Consider the following 20,539-nt stretch of genomic DNA (forward strand, 5'->3'; position numbering starts at 1 on the left):
TTTCCTTCAAGGATCTCATTACAAACTTCTCTTAATGGTTGAATCAACCATTCCTTCAACGATTTGTAGTATCTAGAAGTCAGTCCATCTGGTCCCGGAGATTTGCCCAATTGCGTATTCTGAATGGCAGCCTCTACCTCTTGTTCTGAGATTCTCTGGTTCAAGTCCATCTTACTTTGCTGAGAGATATTTTGTAATCCATATCTTCCAAGGAATTTGTCTATATCTTCTTCATTTTGCGGGCCTTGGGTGTAAAGTTTTTTGAAGTAACTTAGAAAGCAATTTCTAATTTCATTAGGTTTAGATATACTCTTTCCATCAACCTCTAGGCTTGTAACTGTATTTAGTTTCTGCCTTTTCTTCAATTGCCATGCCAAAAGTTTACCGCATTTATTTGCTGATTCAAAAGTCTTTTGTTTCATTTGCTTTATCTTCCATTCAATCTCTTGGTTCATCAATTCCATATATTGAGTTTGATATAACTTAATCTCTCTTAAAATGTCCTGAGACTTTGGTTTTGTTCTTAATTTCCTCTCTCCTTCCTTTATCATTTCCAAGATCTTCTCTTTTTTCTCATTTTGTTTTTTCCTCTTTATTGAATTTTGTTGAATCAAAAATCCTCTCATAACAGCTTTACTTGCGTCCCAGATCACTCTTTTCTCCACGTCAGTCCTCAAATTTATTTCAAAATAGTCTTTTAAGGTCTTTTGGGCCTTCGTGAGAATCTCCTTATCTCGAAAGAGGGTGTCATTCATTCTCCATCTAAACTGACCGGTTATTGTGAGTTTCATCTCCATCTTCACGGCGTTATGGTCGGAGCAAGTTTTTGGGCAGATTTCCACTTTCTTAATCTTTGGAGCCAATCCACTGGTAACCCAGATTTGGTCAATTCTGGTCCAGGTCATCATTGCTTGGGAGAAGAAGGTTCCCTCTCTCTCCAGAGGGTTCCTTGTTCTCCAAATGTCTATCAAGTCCATGTTTTCTGTCATTTCGAAAAAAGTCTTGGGGAGTCTCCCTTCTTTAGTGACTGTTAGTCTTTGTGCCTTGTCCATATTAGTGGAGACCACGCCATTCATGTCTCCCATGATTATCATATTATAATCCAGATAGTCCGTCAAAGTTTCATGAAGTCCCTTAAAGAAGTCAGATTTGCCTTCATTTGGTGCATAAATTCCAACAACTAAAAGTTTTTCTCCTTGTACTTGTATCTCCACAGCCAGATATCTCCCTTGTTCATCTTTAAATATCATTTTTGGAGCCCATTTCTCCTTCACATATATTACCACTCCCCTCTTCTTAACTTTGTCTGATGAGACAAATTCTTGTCCTAACCTTTTATTTGTGAGTAATCTCCTGTGGGCTCTAGTTATGTGAGTTTCTTGTAAACATATCAAATCCAATTGTTCTCTGTTCAAAATATGAAATACTTGTCTTCTCTTCAAAGGCCCATTCAGTCCATTACAATTCCAACTAAGGAATTGCAGAGCCATCTTGTTATTTTCTTAAGGCTCCTCCAACAGCTCCAAGTTGTTGCTCTTCTTCTGACGGTGGTGGTTTTTGTCCAAACGAGAGATTCAGGATATCCAGTGCTCTCCTCTGTTCTGCAAGTACGTCCACAGTCCCCTTCTGTAGGTCCTCCTGATATCTTGCCAGAAATTTGTCTTTATCTTGAATTGTCTTTATTTTCACTTTCTTTGCCTTGTAGTCGAATGACAGTCCTTGTGGGAATTCCCACCTGAAGCGGATCTGATTTTTCTTTAACAAAAGCACCAAATCCTTGTAGAAGTTTCTTAAGTCCAAGATATATTTTGGTATGTCTTTAAAGATCTGTACTGCTGAATTTCCAATTTGGAGGGCTTTTCCAAAGTGTAGTCCTAAAATTTTATCTCTTTCCTCCTTAGATCTGAGTGTGATCAAACAATCTCTTGGTGTCTTTCTATCTTGCTTTTTGCCGAGTCTAAAGGCAGTTGTGATTTTAAAATCGTCTTCCTCCAAGTCCCAGCAATCCGCAAACTCCCGTGTCAAATATTCCACAAGGTTGTCACTTTCATTCTCCGGAATCAGTCTTAATTTTAAGTTTCTCTCTTTCCTCTGTAACTCCCACAAGGCCAAGGTTGCATCATGCTCATAGACCTTCTTGGCAAGTGGCTCTAATTTCTCCTGCGTCTCTCCAGCTGTGGCTTTGGCCTCTTCGGCAATTTGACGCGTGGTGGCATTTTCCTCGACCAATTTATTTATAGATTCTGTATTCTGGTTTAATCTTGTTGATATTTCTGTTAATTTTTGTGTGTTCTCTGAAGTCTGTTTTGTCAAAGACTCCAGAGTCTGGTTTATCTTAAGCAAAGCTTCTGTCACAGCTTCCATAGAAACGGCTGCTCCTTTGTCCTGTCCTGTTGTTCCAGCTAGTCCGGCTGTTACGCCTAAGATCGAACCTCTTCTCTTTGCTTGTTGCAGCTGCAGCTGTTGCTGTTGTTGTTGCTTGGTCTTGGCTCTTGTAGTTATCTCTTCTTGTGGCCCACTCATGTCAAGGTCAATTCCCACGGGATTTATTCTCCCTTGGAAAATTCCACTGTCTTAGGCCGTGCTGGACTTCACTTTATCCTCTAGAGGGAGCAAATCAAAATGGCCATAGAAGGAAATTTCAAAATACATGAACAAAGGAGACCATCCAAGATGTAGAAAGAAAGGAGATTAACCCAGTCAAAATCAATGTTACTAAAGTCTTATAGCTTCCAATTGCCACAGTTGCCCAGTATACTGTTTATACTGTTTCTTCTTAAAATGTACAAAAGTCAGGCACTGTGGAAACTTTGTATCAAGGTGTCACTTCACAGGGAAAAGTCAGCTCAATGTACTAAGAAGGCAGACCGTTTCAGACTTTCAAGTAGATGAGATAGCAGAGGTTTTTTCCTTCAAATAAGTCATGCAGTTAATGGTCAAATTCGCCTCCCCTCTGCCCTGCTTGCTAGAGGGGAGATCAAAGGTTTAAATGTCCGGTTTAGCTGATCAAAGGATGAATTTAAACGGATGCAGGTTTAGAGCTCCGTTGCTTTCACTTTCATGCGGTCGGGGGGAGGCAGACTTCCTTTGTTTAAATCTCCCCCGTTTTTAGCCCAATTTTTAAAATTAAGAAAAGTCCCAGTTATTTTCCAGTTCTTACTCACGGGGAATCAGTCCGAATTTCTTTTCAGGAAGGAATCGGCGCTCTCCGCTTATGGCGACGCGGCTTCACTTCGCAGGCTGGGTAGCGACTCTCAGCACCGCGCTCACTCCCGATGTCGATCCGTAGCCTTTAAAAAGGCTCTTTCACGGTACCGGGGGGCGCAAAGGTGCCCACCGAGTCTCCTTGTTCTCAGGCTTCAGCGCCTGGGATTTTAGGGGTCCCCCGCTTGCCGTAGCGGGTAAGACCCGAACTTGCGAAGCAGTCCTTCTCCGGAGCTCGGAGGTAGGACCGCCATTAAGCGCTGGCACCGACCGGAAGTCCGATACCTCGTCCTTCATAGTCTGCAAACCTTCCACCCCATCGTAAATTGATACCTCTGGACTTTCGGTCAGCTTTAACCTAGTGATTTCTGTTATCTCCTTAAACACCCTTTGCCAGAAAAATTGTACATATTTACACCCCCACCACATGCGAACATAATTTCTGGTTTCCTGGCATCCTCTCCAACGTAACACCTTGTTTATTTGATTCAATCTGACTGGTGTTAAATACCATCTCCAAACTAATTTAGAGGTTTGTGATGAGAGTTTTTCTTATCCTAGATGGGCTACCTTCCCAGGTTGATTACCATGGGACCCACTATTGGTCTTGTCCACTCAAACCATGGGAACCTGTCTTCACATGCAGGGAATAGGCAAGCCCCTAACTTACTGAGGATTTAAGACCCATCAGCTACCCTCACCTGGTTTAACCAACTAGTCGAAGCAGTTATCCAGGGTTTGGTCCCTGTCACATTGCTAACAGCTTCTAGGAGCCACAGGTGAGAACCGAGTGCAGGGTGGGCACCAATGGGTGGAGAAACTACCCAGAAGGATACAACATGTCCCCCACGATTCTAATGTCCAGTACCAAGATGAAGGTCTACCAGCCAGGCTTGCATGTTGAGCATGTTGCTTTCTGGAAGTGAGTCGTGGGCAACTTACAACCACCAGGTGTGACACCACAACACCTTCCACATCAGGAAGGTCTCTCCCACATCGGTCTCTACAGCCACAGCAGGTGTTGTAACCTTCCAACAATTTGATTCATCCCCAAAGTCAAAGTCCTCCATTGTCTCTTGAGACAGACGGATGCCAACCCAATATAGATTTCCATCAGATCAGAATCTGTTTTACTCCACTCATTCCCTTTTCCTAGATATTTGGCGTCTCATTCATACAATGCATTGCTATCTGCATACAGACACCCTACAACACAAGCTCATGTGGACAAATGACATGCAAGAACAAGCATTCACAGAAGCAGCTGACACCCACCATGATAATGGGTCTCTGCGACCATTTGGTTCACATTACTTCATCTATCTATGCAAATATGGGTTGTCTAACCCATTAAGATTGAAATTCCTCATATATAGGCAGAATCTATCCTATCTTCTATGAATCATGCCTCGTCCCCACCTCGAGTTTTTGGTCCTTTAAATGTCCAATAATGAAATGGTTATGCAAGTTTTCATCATTACTTTTCTGACTACTTAAAAGAAAAGATCCAATGCTGAGTTATAAAACAAAAGTTATCATTTTAGGGAAATGTTTGGTTTCAGCAGTGGTTACTACACTGGTTCCAGTAAGATATATAAAGTAGCTACACTTATATCTAGGATTTTGAATATTTTTCATGTTCATGCACACAAATAAATTTCTGTGCCAAGGTAACCCAAAATCAGATGCATTGAAAGTTAAATTATGTAACCTGAAAAAGGTATGTACCGTAACTGTACACATATTTGCATATTTTCCATAATCTGCCTGTCAGATCTGGGCAAGGAATTACGTATGATGTTGAAGACCAACTCTAGAAATTCTACCTCATCGTCCCAACGCAGACTTGAAAAAAATCACCAGGAATTGGAACCTAGATTCTGATGTTTAGTGTTAATGCACTTTAAACATATTTTCTGCATTCTCACCTAAGCTTTGCTCACAGATTCTTCTCCATAGAGGACAAGCCTTGTGGGCCAACTGTGTCTCCCACATACACACACCACAAAAAAACAACAACAACACAGCAACTTCTGGTAACTGTACACGCATATAGAAATGCCCAGACTTTTGCAAACCACATAACACTCCCATATATTCAGCAATCATCAGGAAGGAATCACTTATGTTAGAGCAGCCATTAATATTTTGCTTCTTAGTATTTTTCATTCCTTTTGAGTCCCATAGCTTTTACTGCGCATAGTAAGAAAGTCTGAAAGCAAGAGTCTGAACAGGATGGCTCTTGTTGCAAACATAGTCTCCCAAGAGAATGCTTGAACTGTAACAATCCATCCTCTTGTGTTCAATTACTAAACTGCTGTCAATTACAAACGGGTTTCTGTGGGTTCTCCTAATATGAACATTATCACTGTGCAGAGGATCAGAAACAGTTCACTCCTCCTATAAAGAGGACACAATGACCCAACAGCAAATCATCATTGGAATTTATGTTACTAGGGTTTGTTTCGCTGATTCCAAAGGACAGAACGCTGCCAATGAAAAACAGTAAGGTTTCATTTACCGACAGCAACACTGCTTTATTTTTGCCCTTCCCCTTTCTAGTATTTTGCAGCCTAGTACTTTCTGCTTTAGAAACGGTACACATAGTTTTCTCATAGAACTTGTAGCATGTGATTTGTGAATTGTTATTCCTAGCTTCCCTCCCCGCCACACACACCGCGTTCCCTTCAAGTTTATTCCCATTTCAATTTGTGTTTTTGATGGGAAGAATTTAATTTACCTCACAAATGGACCTAAATCCCACCACTCACTCAGTACAGGTCTGTAGCAACAACAAGGAGAAAGCAGTCACTAAATTCAGTGTGATTTCAGCATCACTAAAACAGTTCAATCATCAATCATGCCTTATATGAGGAACCAGGAGTTCAGGATTTGCCTCACAGTTCCACAAAAAGGCAGAGAACCCAAATTTGCCATGCTGACCTTCCACCAAATTCTGCAACCTACTGTAAGTAAATTCTGCAAACCACATACACTGCTCCAACAGGGCCATATTTATTGGGACAATTCCCATTTTCTGACCCCCAAACCCCTGCAGAATCACTATCCCATTTTGTTATTTTCTGGGCAGGGGGAGTTGTTTGGGGGAATAATTGTCAGCCTGTTGTTTATTGGTACTTTCCAACTCTACAGTTCTATGATTCTATGAAAACCCAAGTTTTGTCAATACCTTTATTAGGACCAAACAAAATGTCACACAAGAGTAAACAAATTTTTGAGTTCTTCAGAATAACCTGCTTACTGTAGCCTGCAACTTGAGGAAGAGCTCTGGAGAACTCAAAAGCTTGCTCACTGTTTTGTAACATTCTGGTTGGTCCTAATAAAGGCATTGCCCAACTGTGGATTTTAGAATGAACACACACACACACACACACACACACACACACACACACACACACACTGGACCAACACGCTTGCCTTTGCTTTTTTAAGGTGCTACAGAATCCTTTGTTCTTTTTTGCTTTTTAGGTTATTTTTGTGACTCACTAGCGTGTTTCATCTCTCTCTGCAGGGTTTCTGGAAGTTGAATCTCTGAGTAGGTGGGAGGATGCATTTTTCATGATACAAATGCTTGTGCAGGAACACTAAAATGCAGCTCACAGCCAGTTATTTGACACACAACGCAACTGCTGAGGAAGTTGATTACCGTATATACTCAAGTATAAGCCGACCCGAATAAGCCGAGGCACCTACCGGTAATTTTACCACAAAAAAACTGGGGAAACTTATTGACTCGAGTATAAGCCGGTTCACCACACCAGAGGCTGGTGGCGGCAGCGGCGGAGGAAGAACAAGCAGCCGGAAAGGGCTGCTTTCAGTCTGCTCGTTCCTCCTCCACAGCCGCCGACAGCGGCAAAGGCAGCAGTGGAGGAAGGAGCAGCCTGAAAGGACCCTCACTCAAGCATATGCCAAGGGGGGCTTTTTCAGCATAAAAAATGTGCTGAAAAAGTCAGTTTATACTCAAGTATATACGGTATATTTTCTTGGAGATTGTAAACTTCAAGAATAATCATCTTCTCGAAATTTAAATACTGCAGAATACACAAATGCATACAGAAGGTGGAAGAGACCCCCCCCATGTGTATGGGTGGGGGGCATCAGAAGTTACTCATAGCATGAGAATAGGGCTGTTACAAATGAGTTCATCTTCACAACATTGGAGGGTTGAAACAAAGCAACTTGAAAATATTTATTAATTATGCGTATCTTTTAAACTTGTTCATATTTTGCTAATTCTGCTAACGGGGAAGTGAGCCAAACACTAGAGAACTGTTCCCTGACCACTGGGATTCTACTGACTCCCCAATTCTCTTTGACCGTTTCAGAACACATTCATTGACCCCTGAGTTCCAAGCCTAGCTTCTACACCATATGGGCTAGAAACCTGCTTTTTAAAATTCAAACAATATAATCTGTGGTTCTCAGAAGGTTAAATTCTGCTCCACGTAGTATGTTCCATGCTTTTTATGCGTCTAATCTGGCACTCTTGGTCAGCCAGAAGATAACATTTATGAATACAGTGGTACCTTGGGTTACATACGCTTCAGGTTACATATGCTTCAGGTTACAGACTCCGCTAACCCAGAAATAGTACCTCGGGTTAAGAACTTTGCTTCAGGATGAGAACAGAAATCGTGCTCTGGCGGCGCAGCGGCAGCAGGAGGCCCCATTAGCTAAAGTGGTGCTTCAGGTTAAGAACAGTTTCAGGTTAAGAACAGACCTCCAGAACGAATTAAGTACTTAACCTGAGGTACCGCTGTACTTCTTTCTGATTTCCCTGTTTGGACCACCAATAAGTTTAGAGATTAAAAAGCCAACAGGCAGTTTGGGGAAATTGCAGAAATTTAACATTCAGCGCCCCTCCCGCGTGGTGTTTGGGGGGTTTTAATCGTATGCCAGGCAACCACAAACTGCTTAGGAAGCTGCTGTGACCTGCTTTTATGGGCAAGCATCTGTGGTGGTTTAAAGAATAAAGTAGTATCCTCACAAACCCCTTCAGAACCAGCAACATGCAAAATCTCTTTAAGTTACTACCTCATGACAAACATTTTTCAATGGAACTCCCTGCTGAAATGAACACGGGCTCGCTTGAAACGGGGTATGACTCAGAAGAACAAAAAGATCTCAGCCAGGACTGTACAGAAAAGTCAGGGACTCCTGGCTGCCAAACTAATAAATACCGTATTTTTCGCTCTATAACACGCACCCAACCATAACACGCACGTAGTTTTTAGAGGAGGAAAATCTGTAGGCATGCCACCCGTAGGCATTCCCTCCATAACACGCACAGACATTTCCCCTTACTTTTTAGGAGGAAAAAAGTGAGTGTATGGTGCAAAAAATATGGTCCTTTATTTTCCCTTTGTTTCTGACAGACGGATGTGGCAAACAATGTCAGAACGTCAAATGTGCATAATAACAAACATCTTAAGCAGGAATTGAGAAATAAGGAGAGTAAGAATAAATACTTCCAATTTGAAGATGGCACTACTTTTGTTCTTGGCTTTGTACCGTTGCTACTTTTTTCCTTCTTATTTGGCACTGAAGCAGCTATTCTTAAGTAGCCAAAGTTATTTATTGACTTGATTTATATCCCACCTTTCCTGCAAGGAGCTCAAGGCAGCGTACATGGTTTCCTGCCTCCACAGTTTACCCTCATGACAACCATGGGAGGTGGGTTAGGCTAAGAGGCAGTGACTAGCCCAAGGTCCCTCAATGAGCTTCATGGCTGAGTAAGGATTTGAGGAGATCTATGATCTTCCACTGCGGGAGGCAGTGGAAGACAGGAGTGCCTGGCATGCTCTGGTCCATGGGGTCACGAAGAGTTGGACACGACTAAACGACTAAACAACAACATGATCTTCTACAATAGTGCTGAAGCTTCCAAGTATTTTGGCAATCTGTTCTCAGCTAGTTATCCAGTCATTGCATGGGACTCCTATACAATGTACTGCATGCAATGTTCAAGTAAGTGTACCCTATCACTGTCCTGCTTAAATTGCATTTTACTGTAGATTTTAAAATGGGCTTTTAAAAAAATGTCACACACAGTTTGGGGAGCCTTTTTGGTCAGAAAGTGGAATAAAAATACAACAGATATCATAACAAATTGCACCCCCCCACCTCCTGGCAGCCATCCTTCAAACAGATAGCAATTTTAATTTTATTTCCATTCTTCCGACTCTCCTGCCCTTCCTCTGGAGTTCCCAAGTCACCCTTATTTCATTTTGCTCCCTGGGATCCAGATTACAGCAGACAGTGATAAACAAACCTAAACTACTGAGCCTCTATTCCAAACTCAGCTTGCATAGCACTCCTTAGGAGCCTGTCACACCCCTTCCTTCTAAGATCTCTAATAAACCTGTTTTCTCTCCCCCACTCGGCCAACCCACACTACCTACACAGAAAGTACGCTTTCCTCTCCAGTACACCTTCCCAAAGTCCCCCCTTTTATGCATCCCTCACCCTGAAAAGCATCCCCAAGCAAAAACATGGAATTTGCACGAGGCAATCTTTTGCTTCTCTTCTGAAACAGCCTCCGCCAAAGCATGAGGCAAGCATTTTCAGCATCAGCATAAGATACCATACAGTATTTCTCAAGCACTACGCGCTAGGAAAACCCACTTTCAGTTTTCATAACTCAGCATTACCCCACTGCAAGACAGTCTGCCTTTTTTATTTACAAAATGTATATGATTCAAATCTATTTGGCAATGATCAGCGCTGGATAAAAGAGTCTAATGTGACAGCCACTTGGTGAGTTTCCTATATATTTCCTTTTTCCATTTAACTCCCCCCCCCCCCATCAACTTTCAAAAAGATGAAGAAAAAGAAGAGAATTCTAAGTCACCAGGCAGATTCTGCACCAGGAAGGGATGGAAATACACCAACAACCAAGTGCCTTACCTAGAGTGGTGGTCCAGGGGACTAGCTGAAGGCAGAGAACCAGCTGCAGGAGGAAATCCATGACTTTGCTGGGTCCCCTATGACTCTCTGCCAGCACTGACCCTCTTCCCTGTGTGCCAGTCCTTCTCTCTAAGGCTCTGCAAGAGCTCTGATGTTAATGCTTGGACTCTTGCTGGCTTATAGAAGAATTCCACCTCCTGCTAGGGGAGACTCTCATGGGTCCTAAAGCCCTCATGGTTTCGTCGCCCCCTGTGCATTCACCTCCTTCAGCAAATTCAAGAAGCAGAACAGCATGAATTATTAACACCTCTGTGTGTCCATTTATTTAAACATTAGCATTCAGCTGGAAGAGCTGATTTTGTCAGCTGAGCACCCCCCACCCCACCCTGAAACTGCCTACGCAGAAACACTCCGGGTTTGTTTGTAAGGGAGATGCAAGCCTGGGCAAACTAAGCTCTTTATAACCTGGTCCCTGACAGCAGCATCTTTGTTAATTTTTTTTTAATATTAAATTTATATCCCACTCCTTCCTCTCAAAGGAGCCCCTAACATTGGAGTTGGGCTGTAAAAGCCAAACCCCAATTTTTCCTTAGCAGCTTCCATTATATTAATTGCATACAGATGTGAACATTTTGATTGACAACCTTTGCTTATCACTTCACGTTCCCCACAGGAAAAGCCATATTCCAAGATAGCCAAGCCATTTTTCTATCTGCCACAATTGCACAAAAGCAGATGGAGACCTCAGGCAATTTCCCATGTCATGCTTTTGTTGGGCATTTTAAAACTTCTACCTCCTCCTTGCATATCTGTGTTACTAATGGAAGAAGACACATACACAAACACTTCCTATAGATGTGTCGGCACCGACACTCGGCAACTGGAACCTTTCTGCTGCAGCACCTAGAGGTGCTTGCTTACTAGACTTAATGGTAGTCCCTTTAAGAAGACCATGTGTCCCCTGCCACTGCTATTCCGTGCTTTACAGCTGTTGCTACCTTCTCGACAGGTTAGAGTAAATGAACAGACAACCGTTTCCCAACCCTGCTTAAAAAAAAACCAGAAATATTATGAGCGTGTGCAGTTTGACTTACTTAAATTATAGGACCACCACTGCTACAGATATAAAAGGATAAAAGTGCCCTGTTGTGGTTTTAAAAGTAAAAAATAATTATTGTAGAAAAGGATAATGTATTTTTATGTAAAAGTAATAAAATGGGCAATGGTGACCATGTACTTGCCTGGTTGGCTGCCCCTTGAATATAATTTATTTTTTAAAAAAATAGGAGAAAGGCTACTATAGCAACCAATGTCAGCTGAGGTGTTACTTCAGGTACTGATGTGGGACCTCTTTGCTGCTATACCCACCATCTCCACTCTTTAGTGTTTTGAGAAGAAGAAGAAGAAGAAGAAGAAGAAGAAGAAGAAGAAGAAGAAGAAGAAGAGGAGGAGGAGGAGGAGGAGGAGGAGGAGGAGGAGGAGGAGGAGTTTGGATTTGATACCCCGCTTCATCACTACCCAAAGGAGTCTCAAAGCGGCTAACACTCTCCTTTCCCTTCCTCCCCCACAACAAACACTCTGTGAGGTGAGTGGGGCTGAGAGACTTCAGAGAAGTGTGACTAGCCCAAGGTCACCCAGCAGCTGCATGTGGAGGAGCAGAGACGCGAACCCGGTTCCCCAGATTACGAGTCCACTGCTCTTAACCACTACACCAAACTGGTAGTCAGTTGTAGTCAATGTGATGTGATCACTGCTGCAGCAGATTAAGCGGGGGGTGGGGGAGGTTCCAAAAGGTTAGTTTGTTCCTTGGAGAATGAACCTAAAATTGCTAAGTAATTCGAACATTTTCAACTATTATATGGAGATGAGTGCTAGCACTGCCATGTAGTTACCTACAAGCTATCCAGGTTATAAGCCAATTGTTTAGGATGGTAAAAGGGCGGACCAATGCCATTACTGGAAAAGAAGCAATTTCATTCATTCACAAAAAAAAGTCCCGTTCCAGGTCTAGTACTGCTGCAGTGACTGAGTTCATTATTTCTTCTCTTGCTACAAAGGCAAAAAAATTGTTCCCTGACATAGTGAGCTCATGAGTGTTTACCAATTTTAATTTTTGCCCCTAAAGGTCCTGATTAATGGAATAGTAGGCATTATGGGGAATGAATTGTTTTGCTTCCTCCCCCACAACAAACACTCTGTGAGGTGAGTGGGGCTGAGAGACTTCAAAGAAGTGTGACTAGCCTAAGGTCACCCAGCAGCTGCATGTGGAGGAGCAGGGAAGCGAACCCGGTTCCCCAGATTACGAGACTACCGCTCTTAACCACTACATCATACTGGCTAGACTTGGAGGAGGGCTAGACTTGAGACTTCAGGTACAGCTCTAGCTATTACTGTTCAGGTAGATACTTCCACAGCTCTAGAACATCAATAAGGAAAAAGTACTTCTGTTCTGTTTCTCCCCCACTCCCTTCATCCAGCCTTGGCTCCTGCCTGTTGCTGTTCAAAATGGCAGCCATGCTTGCTCCAGCAAATCAGGGAAGGATAGATTTGCTCAGTGGTAGAGCAACTGCTTTGCATGCAAAAGAGGCAGCCACTGTCAGTGTGGTAAGTTGGATGGACTCACTATAAAGCAGCTTCCTATGGTTTGATATTTTGATTTTGTTCTGTGAACTGCCCTGAGACCTCTGCGTATAGGGTGGCATACAAATTCAATAAATAATAATAATATTCCTAAGTGGAAAAAGAGTAGTTCAGGCAATCTGGGGGAAAGTATTCACTGAATATTCAGGTTGCAGCCAACCAACCATATGAAAAGATGGCAGCCATTATGGAACATTTCATTATATATATATATATATATATATATATATATATATATATATATATATGCATGCAGGTTTTGGTGTCTTCGGGTGTCTTCCCGTGTAAGAGTTGGGGTGTCTAGGCGACGTTTCGACGAGGTCTCACTCGTCATCTTCAGGCTGGTGCTTTCGGCTTCTTGTTACTGGAACAGAGCAGGATCTCAGTGTTTGAGTTCCTATAAATACTGTTGAGGGGTGTGGTGTATAGCCTCCAACGTTCTGGGCAGAGAGGAAGTTTCCAGGTTAGTGTGCCTTTTCTTCTTTTGTTCATTAATTACTTGAGGGATATCTTGAGTGATTTCTTGAGTGATATTCTGAGTACCACTTAGGAGGGTCATTAGGTGTGGATTAGTTGCTAAAGCTTTCGTGTCTTGACCTCTTGAGCTTGTGAAGAGTTTTTCTGAGAAGATGGCTGTACTGCACTTAGTTGTGCTCTGGCTTGGCTTCGTGTATAGGGGCGAGCTGTGGTTTTGTGCCCTGTGCCAGCCAGATCTGTGTAGGGATTGCAGGGGGGTGCAGCATCCGGAGGTGCCACTATGGTTTGGCTACTGGATGGTGTCTGTAATTTATCTGTGGAGAGGGTCTGGGTTTGGGTCTGGTGTGGTTGATTGGAGATGGCGTTCTGTGTGCCTCTGGTTCTGGTGTCGGTTTTTGTGGGGAGGGCTAATTTCCAGATGTCTGGCAGGCGGGACGTGTCGTCACGCTTGTTCATGTTGTGAGGGTGTTTCTCTATTTCGATGGCTTCCATGATTATTCTCTTGTGGTGATGTTCCATGTTAAAGAGCAATTTGGAATCTGCAAAATTAATTTCGTGTCCTGTTTCTTTCATGTGTTGGTAAAGAGAGGAAGTTTTTTCTTCTTTTTTGACGGCATTCTTGTGTTCTGCTATACGTGCATTTATTCGTCTGTTTGTTTGTCCAATGTACGTGGCTGGGCAGACTTTGCAGGGTATTTCATAGACCCCTTGGTTTTCTAACTGGATTTTATCTTTGGGGTTTCTGAGGATATTGGCTATTTTTTGGTTGGTGCAATAGGCTGTTTTGATATTGTGTTTATGGAGGATTTTGCTAATTTTATCTGTAGTGCCCTTGATATAAGGAAGGAGGGCCATGCCATTGTTTTCTTCTGTGTCTTGGTTTTTGGGGGGTGTTTCTTTTTGGATTAGCTTCGTAACCCTGTTTTGCTGGTATCCGTTGGCGATTAACACATTTGAGAGATTCTGTAACTCAGTTGTCAAGTGGTCTTTGTCAGCCAGGCGTTTGGTTCTGGAGATGAGAGTCTTGGCTACGGAGTTTATTTGTGCAGGGTGGTGGTGTGATTGTGCATGTAAGTAGCGGTTGGTGTGTGTTTTTTTCTGGTAGATAGTGTGTCCTAGGGAGCCATCAGGTTTTTTGTAGATTAGGACGTCAAGGAAGGGAAGTTGGTTATTGGCTTCTATTTCCATAGTGAATTGTATTTTGGGGTGTAGGCTGTTGAGATGTGTGAGGAAGCTATCTAGTTTTTCCTTCCCGTGTGGCCAAATTACAAAGGTGTCGTCAACATATCTGAGCCAAAGTTTGGGTTTGTGTTCTGACTTGTCTAAAGCATTGGTTTCAAAGTGTTCCATGTATCCCAAATTTCCACTATTTTATGACATTTTATGCAAACATTCCTCCAAGCAGTACAGAGCCCTGTATATAGTTGTCCTTTGCTTTTCAAAAGTTTTAAAGCAGAGCCTGAATATCCAGGGATGCTGTCGTAGTGGGTTTCCTGCGTTAAGTAGGGAGCTGGACTAGACATTGGAATCCTTAAGGTGGCTTTCAACAAATATTTAAAATCATAGCAATAAAACCTTTCCATAACTAATGATAATAATACTGCAGGGAGTGCAGACTGGGGAAGGTGGTACCAGCCAACCAACTTTGTGTTTATTCAAGAGACAGGTTGCTAAAACTGAGGAGGAGGAGGAGGAGGAGGAGGAGGAGAAGAAGAAGAAGAAGTAGTAGTAGTTTGGATTTGATATCCTGCTTTATCACTACCCTAAGGAGTCTCAAAGTGGCTAACATTCTCCTTTCCCTTCCTCCCCCACAACAAACACTCTGTGAGGTGAGTGGGGCTGAGAGACTTCAGAGAAGTGTGACTAGCCCAAGGTCACCCAGCAGCTGCATGTGGAGGAGCGGAGACGCGAACCTGGTTCCCCAGATTATGAGACTACCGCTCTTAATCACCACACTGGCTCTCTGAGGAACTACATGTTATTTTAAAGGGTCAGACAAAACCCCACTGACCACTTGTTTTGCTTGACAGGAACTGACTCAACGAGTTGCAATACCCAGTTCTGGCCAGCTGGCCTGGTGGTGCCCAAGTGCAAGGGGATGCACCTCTGAGCTACTTTGGTGCTTCAGAGAGTAAGGTATTTGGAGTAAGGCATCAGGAAATTGTTTGTTAGGCAAGTGTTCACATAACAAGTTGAAGATTTCTATTGATTCCTATGGGGAGATTTCTAATACATTCCCAACCACGGAATTTTGACCTCAAAATGATGGAGAAACCCAGAAAAACCCATGGAAATCCCCTGAAACCTTGCAAAAGTCAAGCAAGGAGGGAAAAATTTTCTCTTATTCATCTGATCTCTCACCCTTCCTCCCTCCCATCATGGTTTCTAGTGAAACAGCTGCTGTAGACTAGCAAAACACAAAAAAGTAAGGCTTGTTTAAGGCTGCTTAATTGTTTACAGTACTACATGCAGGTCAGACTGTGAGGCTATCTGAAACTGTAGCATGTATAGGGAGGTCTGGGTACTAATTTCTTGTGTTTGTATAAGTGAATTTTTTTGTATAATGAGCATTTGGATAATGGGACCTATGTGTCCTTTTTCTTCAGCACCATCTTCAGTGTTTCTTCAAAGCTCAGGAGAGGAGAGGACACAGAGGCTGCTTTTCTTTACACACTACCAATGGTCAAGCACAGATCCTGTAACATTAGAGTGCATTCCACATTAGTTCCAGCAGTAAATCCAATGTGTTAGCATGTCAAGTTTAGTACCCACAAGTAGTCTCACTTCAGGGTCACAGCTTGTGAAGTAAGTTTATTTGTCAATAGGGATTACTCCCCAAACCTCCTACTAGCTTCACGGTGAGGAAGAAATGCCAAGACATGACCTTGACACAAAATAAATCCATCACCTCCCTGGAAGTACGGTATTTTCCAATGAGATTTCAGGAACAAATTGAAAATATTCTCCCTTTCTTTCTCAACATTGCAAATGATTCTGTTGAGCTGCAGTATTTTCATAGGTCTGGGTTATGTAAATTCAAATACTTTTATGTTACGAAGGGATTTCTCACAGTTACTAGTTCAAGTTGTACTGCTCCATATGTAGCTATTTCCACACAGGTTTTGCAGAAATGAAGCTTGAAAATGTGGAGGGGTGTGTGTGTGTGTGTGTGTGTGTGTGTGTTGGGTGGGGGGCTTCCAGTATGAAATTTAGAAAAACCTACTCATTTGCACTGGGTCATCTCACAATATGGGACAGTGTAGAAATAAAACCGTCCAATTTTGGGAGTTTCTTTTGGGCTCATGCTTGTAATGATCAGAAAGGTAAAGGCAAAGGGACCCCTGACCATTAAGTCCAGTTGTGGACGACTCTGGGGTTGCGGCGCTCATCTCGCTTTATTGGCCAAGGGAGCCGGCGTACAGCTTCCGGGTCATGTGGCCAGCATGACTAAGCCGCTTCTGGCGAACCAGAGCAGCACACGGAAACGCCGTTTACCTTCTCCCCAGAGTGGTACCTATTTATCTACTTGCACTTTGATGTGCTTTCAAACTGCTAGGTTGGCAGGAGTAGGTACCGAACTCACCCTGTTGTGGGGATTCGAACCGCCGACCTTCTGATTGGCAAACCCTGGGCTCTGTGGTTTAGACCACAGCGCCACCCGCGTCCCCAATGTGTTGGCAAATCAGCAGCCACTGGTGAGATGGTTGACTAGGTGGAACTGCTGGCTGTCAAGGCAATGGACTAGAGAAGCTGCACTTATCCATAAATACTGAGAAATGACAGCAGAGGCAAGGGATTCCTGAATCATCAGCACCCTGTAAGCATGTGGTTACCAACCAAAAGGGCCTTCCCACCAACCAGGACTGTTAAAGGTAAGAGTATTTTCTAAACAGGCATGAGTTGTTGAAGGTAGCTATTCCATGCTAAATAGTTAAAAGAAAAAGGCAGTGCAGCTGAAGCGTTAGGTGTGCTGGTAATTAGCTTGGAAACTGAAACGGAAGTGTGGAATGCCTGCACAAGAGGAGAGAAGAATGAGGGAATGCAACCATGATCAGAATTATTAGGAGCAGGCATGCCTTCTTGGCACACGATAACCTACTCCTAACTTCCTGACTTTGACCTAAAAGAACATCTATAAATAAAAGATCGTAGCCCAAAAAGGTTGCCAACATCCCCAGCAAGCCAACATAGAAATAGGCTCATTTTCCCCAGATCTGCAAAACCAGCAAGCACATGTCAGATCCAATATATGCAAACAGTAACAAAACACATCTGAAACTGTCTGAAACTCTCCAACTGAATTACTTTTTAAATCTGTTTCCCATTTAAACGATGTCTAATATCTTCATCTTCCTGTTTGGATTAATCTGTCACTTTAGTAATAATAAAAACAAAAAAGCATCTTATTTCTGCTGAGGGATGTGGAAGGCATCAGGCTCGGTTCAAAAACAAAAACACCAATAGCCACAAACACTCGTGCTGATCCCAGAATACCCAAATAAGAACATGTCAGCCAAAAAAATTATCCGCTGAGATATTCATTCAACACACTTTCCATTAATTAGAATGGAATGCTGAGTAACTTAATGGAAACTTATTGAACTGTTCCTCATGAAATGACATTGATTTGGGTTTCACAGTGATGTCCTGAATGTCACTAAAGTAGATTCACACAATCATTGTAGCATGGTGTGTTTGGCAGTTCTGCAGCACGTTTCAGTAAACAAAATGCTTTACCCTTCTTATTTCATTCATGTGGTAACTTTAATTTCATTTTCCAGTGTTCCCTTCCACTTTTCCTCATTTCCTCCCCCCAAATCCAGGCCTAGGCCAAGCATCAGTTGCCAGACTGTCTTGCTTTGTTGTGCCTTAACACTGTAGAGAAAGCCCAAGGATAATTTGTTTACTAGAATTCAGGAGCTCCAGGAGCATATGACTGTAGCAAGATATGGGTAAGTTGCCAAGACTATTTCAGCTTAAAAAGTCAAGAGACCCAAACTTGAGAACCCACAGTAATGTAATTTAGCTCAGTTTTTCCAAAGTGGAAAATGTACCTGAACTGCTCCTTGTGTTGGGCTCCTTCAAATAAATAAATAAATTTACAGCTGAGAGAAGCACAGTGAATATTCTGAACTGAAGGTAATTTGATGAGAGGAAAATAAAATAGGAGATGTCTTTCGTCTGTATTTGGATGTGGCTGCTTCTGTTTAGTTTATGGGACAGATACAGGGCATGCTGAATATGGTCATCATATAATTCAATTTGGGTATCCTTGCAACACTTTTGCAAAAAAAAAAAAAAAGGACAAAATATCTGCCTTGTTTGTTTGTTTATGCAAACAGAGAAGTACAGAAATGCAACCAGTAGCAGGTGGACTGGCTCTGCTGCCATGCCCTCACTGCACTGCGCTCCCAGTGCCTCAGCTCTCACTTTCAGGAACCGGCTGCAACACTCAGTGAGCAATGCCACAATGCCTGTACCGCCCCACAAAGTGCTACTGAATACAATATATCTCACAAGTCTGTGGGCAAGTCTGTGACCAGGTGGCCTCTGTGCCTGCTCAGTGTACTGTCTATTGATGGACAACTTCAAAGCTTCTGCTGCTCTCCTTTCTTATAAGTCTTCATGCTTAAACTGGACCTGGACTGCACAGCCCTTCAAACTAGGGGTGGTGATGGTTTTTGCAATAATCGAGTTTGCAAATGAGCTGAGCACTGTTTGCTCACATGAGTCCATTTGCGAGTTTTGCAATCAGGTTTCATGCACAGGTTAGCAATATTTAGCAGTATGAGTAGCTTTGGTCACAGAGAAATAATGAGTCAAAGGGCAAGTTTATTGAACCAGTCCATTATAATTGCACAACCCATTTCAGTTACTGATCTGTTGTACTGTTGAATATTTATTCCCTTGAACCCTGTTGAATTGAGGTGATAGCAGTAGCCATTAGCAGATGAACCTCACCCCAACTCAGAATCAATTATTTTGGCTTTTATGCCTGGCATCCCAGGGATAGCATTCTCACAGGAGTAACCTGGTCAGTGTTTATTTACAAGACTTCATGTCTGTACTGGCCGAGGCTGATGGGAGTTGTAGTCTGGAGGGCATTAGGTTAGCGAAGGCTGTATTAGAATTGTAGCATTCAAAAGGTTCTCATAAGTCATCTACTCCACCCCACTCCTGCCAATCAATTCCTGAGACCTGGCTATCCAGCCTCAGGGTAAAACCTCTAATAAAGGAGACTCCATAATCTTCTTAAGCAATCTATTCCAATGTTGAACAGCTCATACTGTTAGGAAGTTCTTCCCGATGCTCCTAAAACTGAAGCTCTTGCATAGGCCTTTAAAACACCCATGGCTAAAGAAGCCAATCACAAGCATCTTTTACCCATTATGATTGTTTCTTGCCATTTCCTTTGGCTGTAGATGTTTCCACAGTACAGAACAAGTGGATTCCAAGCCTCCTTTTTCCACAGTGAACGAGACACTAAATTGCTTGGCAGGTTTCTAAAACTTTGGAGGCTATGCAATGTGGATTCCACATAGTGCTTTGTCGAATCTGAGTCAGCTACATTGCAAAGTCACATGGATTCACCATGAATCAATAAGGGAACAAGGCACATTATTCTAATAAACAAGTTATGCATAGAGAGGAGGTGCCCCATTGAACAATTTGTCCCCATATTTATTGCTGTTTGCTGATCAGTCCATTACTAAAACATTTTATTGCTCAGCAATAAAACACTATTCTGCAAAACAAGAACATCTCACTCTTGGAAGCATGGAGAGCATTGGGAAAAACCCAACATTTTGAGTATAGCAGCAGCAGCAGCAACAACAACAACTACCCTCCTCCTGGCAAATTTCTCCCCCATGCTTTTTAACATCTATATGAAGCCACTGGGAGAGATCATCAGGGGGTTTGGACTGGGTGTTCATCAGTATGCGGATGATACCCAGCTCTACCTCTCTTTTAAATCAGAACCAGTGAAGGAAGTGAAGGTCCTGTGTGGGTGTCTGGAGGTGGTTGGAGGATGGATGGTGGTTAACAGATTGAGGTAGAATCCTGACAAGACAGAAGTACTGTTTTGGGAAGACAGGAGGTGGGCGGGTATGAGGACTCCATGGTCCTGAATGGGGTAACTGCGCCCCTGAAGGACCAGGTGCACAGCCTGGGAGTCATTTTGGACTCAATTCTGTGTCCAGGGCAGCTGTCTACCAGCTCCATCTGGTACGCAGGCTGAGACCCTACCTGCCCGTGGACTGTCTTGCCAGAGTGGTGCGTGCTCTAGTTA

At 42.8% G+C, this 20,539-nt stretch overlaps 1 protein-coding gene across 4 annotated transcripts in view; it reads right to left on the reverse strand.

Moving 5' to 3' along the window:
* Nucleotides 1-20,539, reverse strand: part of LTK (leukocyte receptor tyrosine kinase) — a 131,225-nt gene that overhangs the window by 101,074 nt on the left and 9,612 nt on the right. Inside the window, exon 1 of one of the 4 annotated variants that reach the window (XM_081207917.1) lies at nucleotides 10,132-10,319. The exons of 1 other annotated variant lie outside the window; for it this stretch is intronic. In XM_081207917.1, the coding sequence (XP_081064043.1) occupies nucleotides 10,132-10,192 (61 nt within the window). In that variant the 5' untranslated portion in view covers nucleotides 10,193-10,319. Of the gene's footprint in view, nucleotides 1-10,131; nucleotides 10,320-20,539 lie in introns of those variants that run through there. 2 more of the 4 variants (XM_081207916.1, XM_081207915.1) reach the window with 2 other exon arrangements.

Source organism: Podarcis bocagei (assembly GCF_964188305.1).
Source record: "Podarcis bocagei genome assembly, chromosome: 1".
NCBI classification, from domain to species: domain Eukaryota; kingdom Metazoa; phylum Chordata; class Lepidosauria; order Squamata; family Lacertidae; genus Podarcis; species Podarcis bocagei.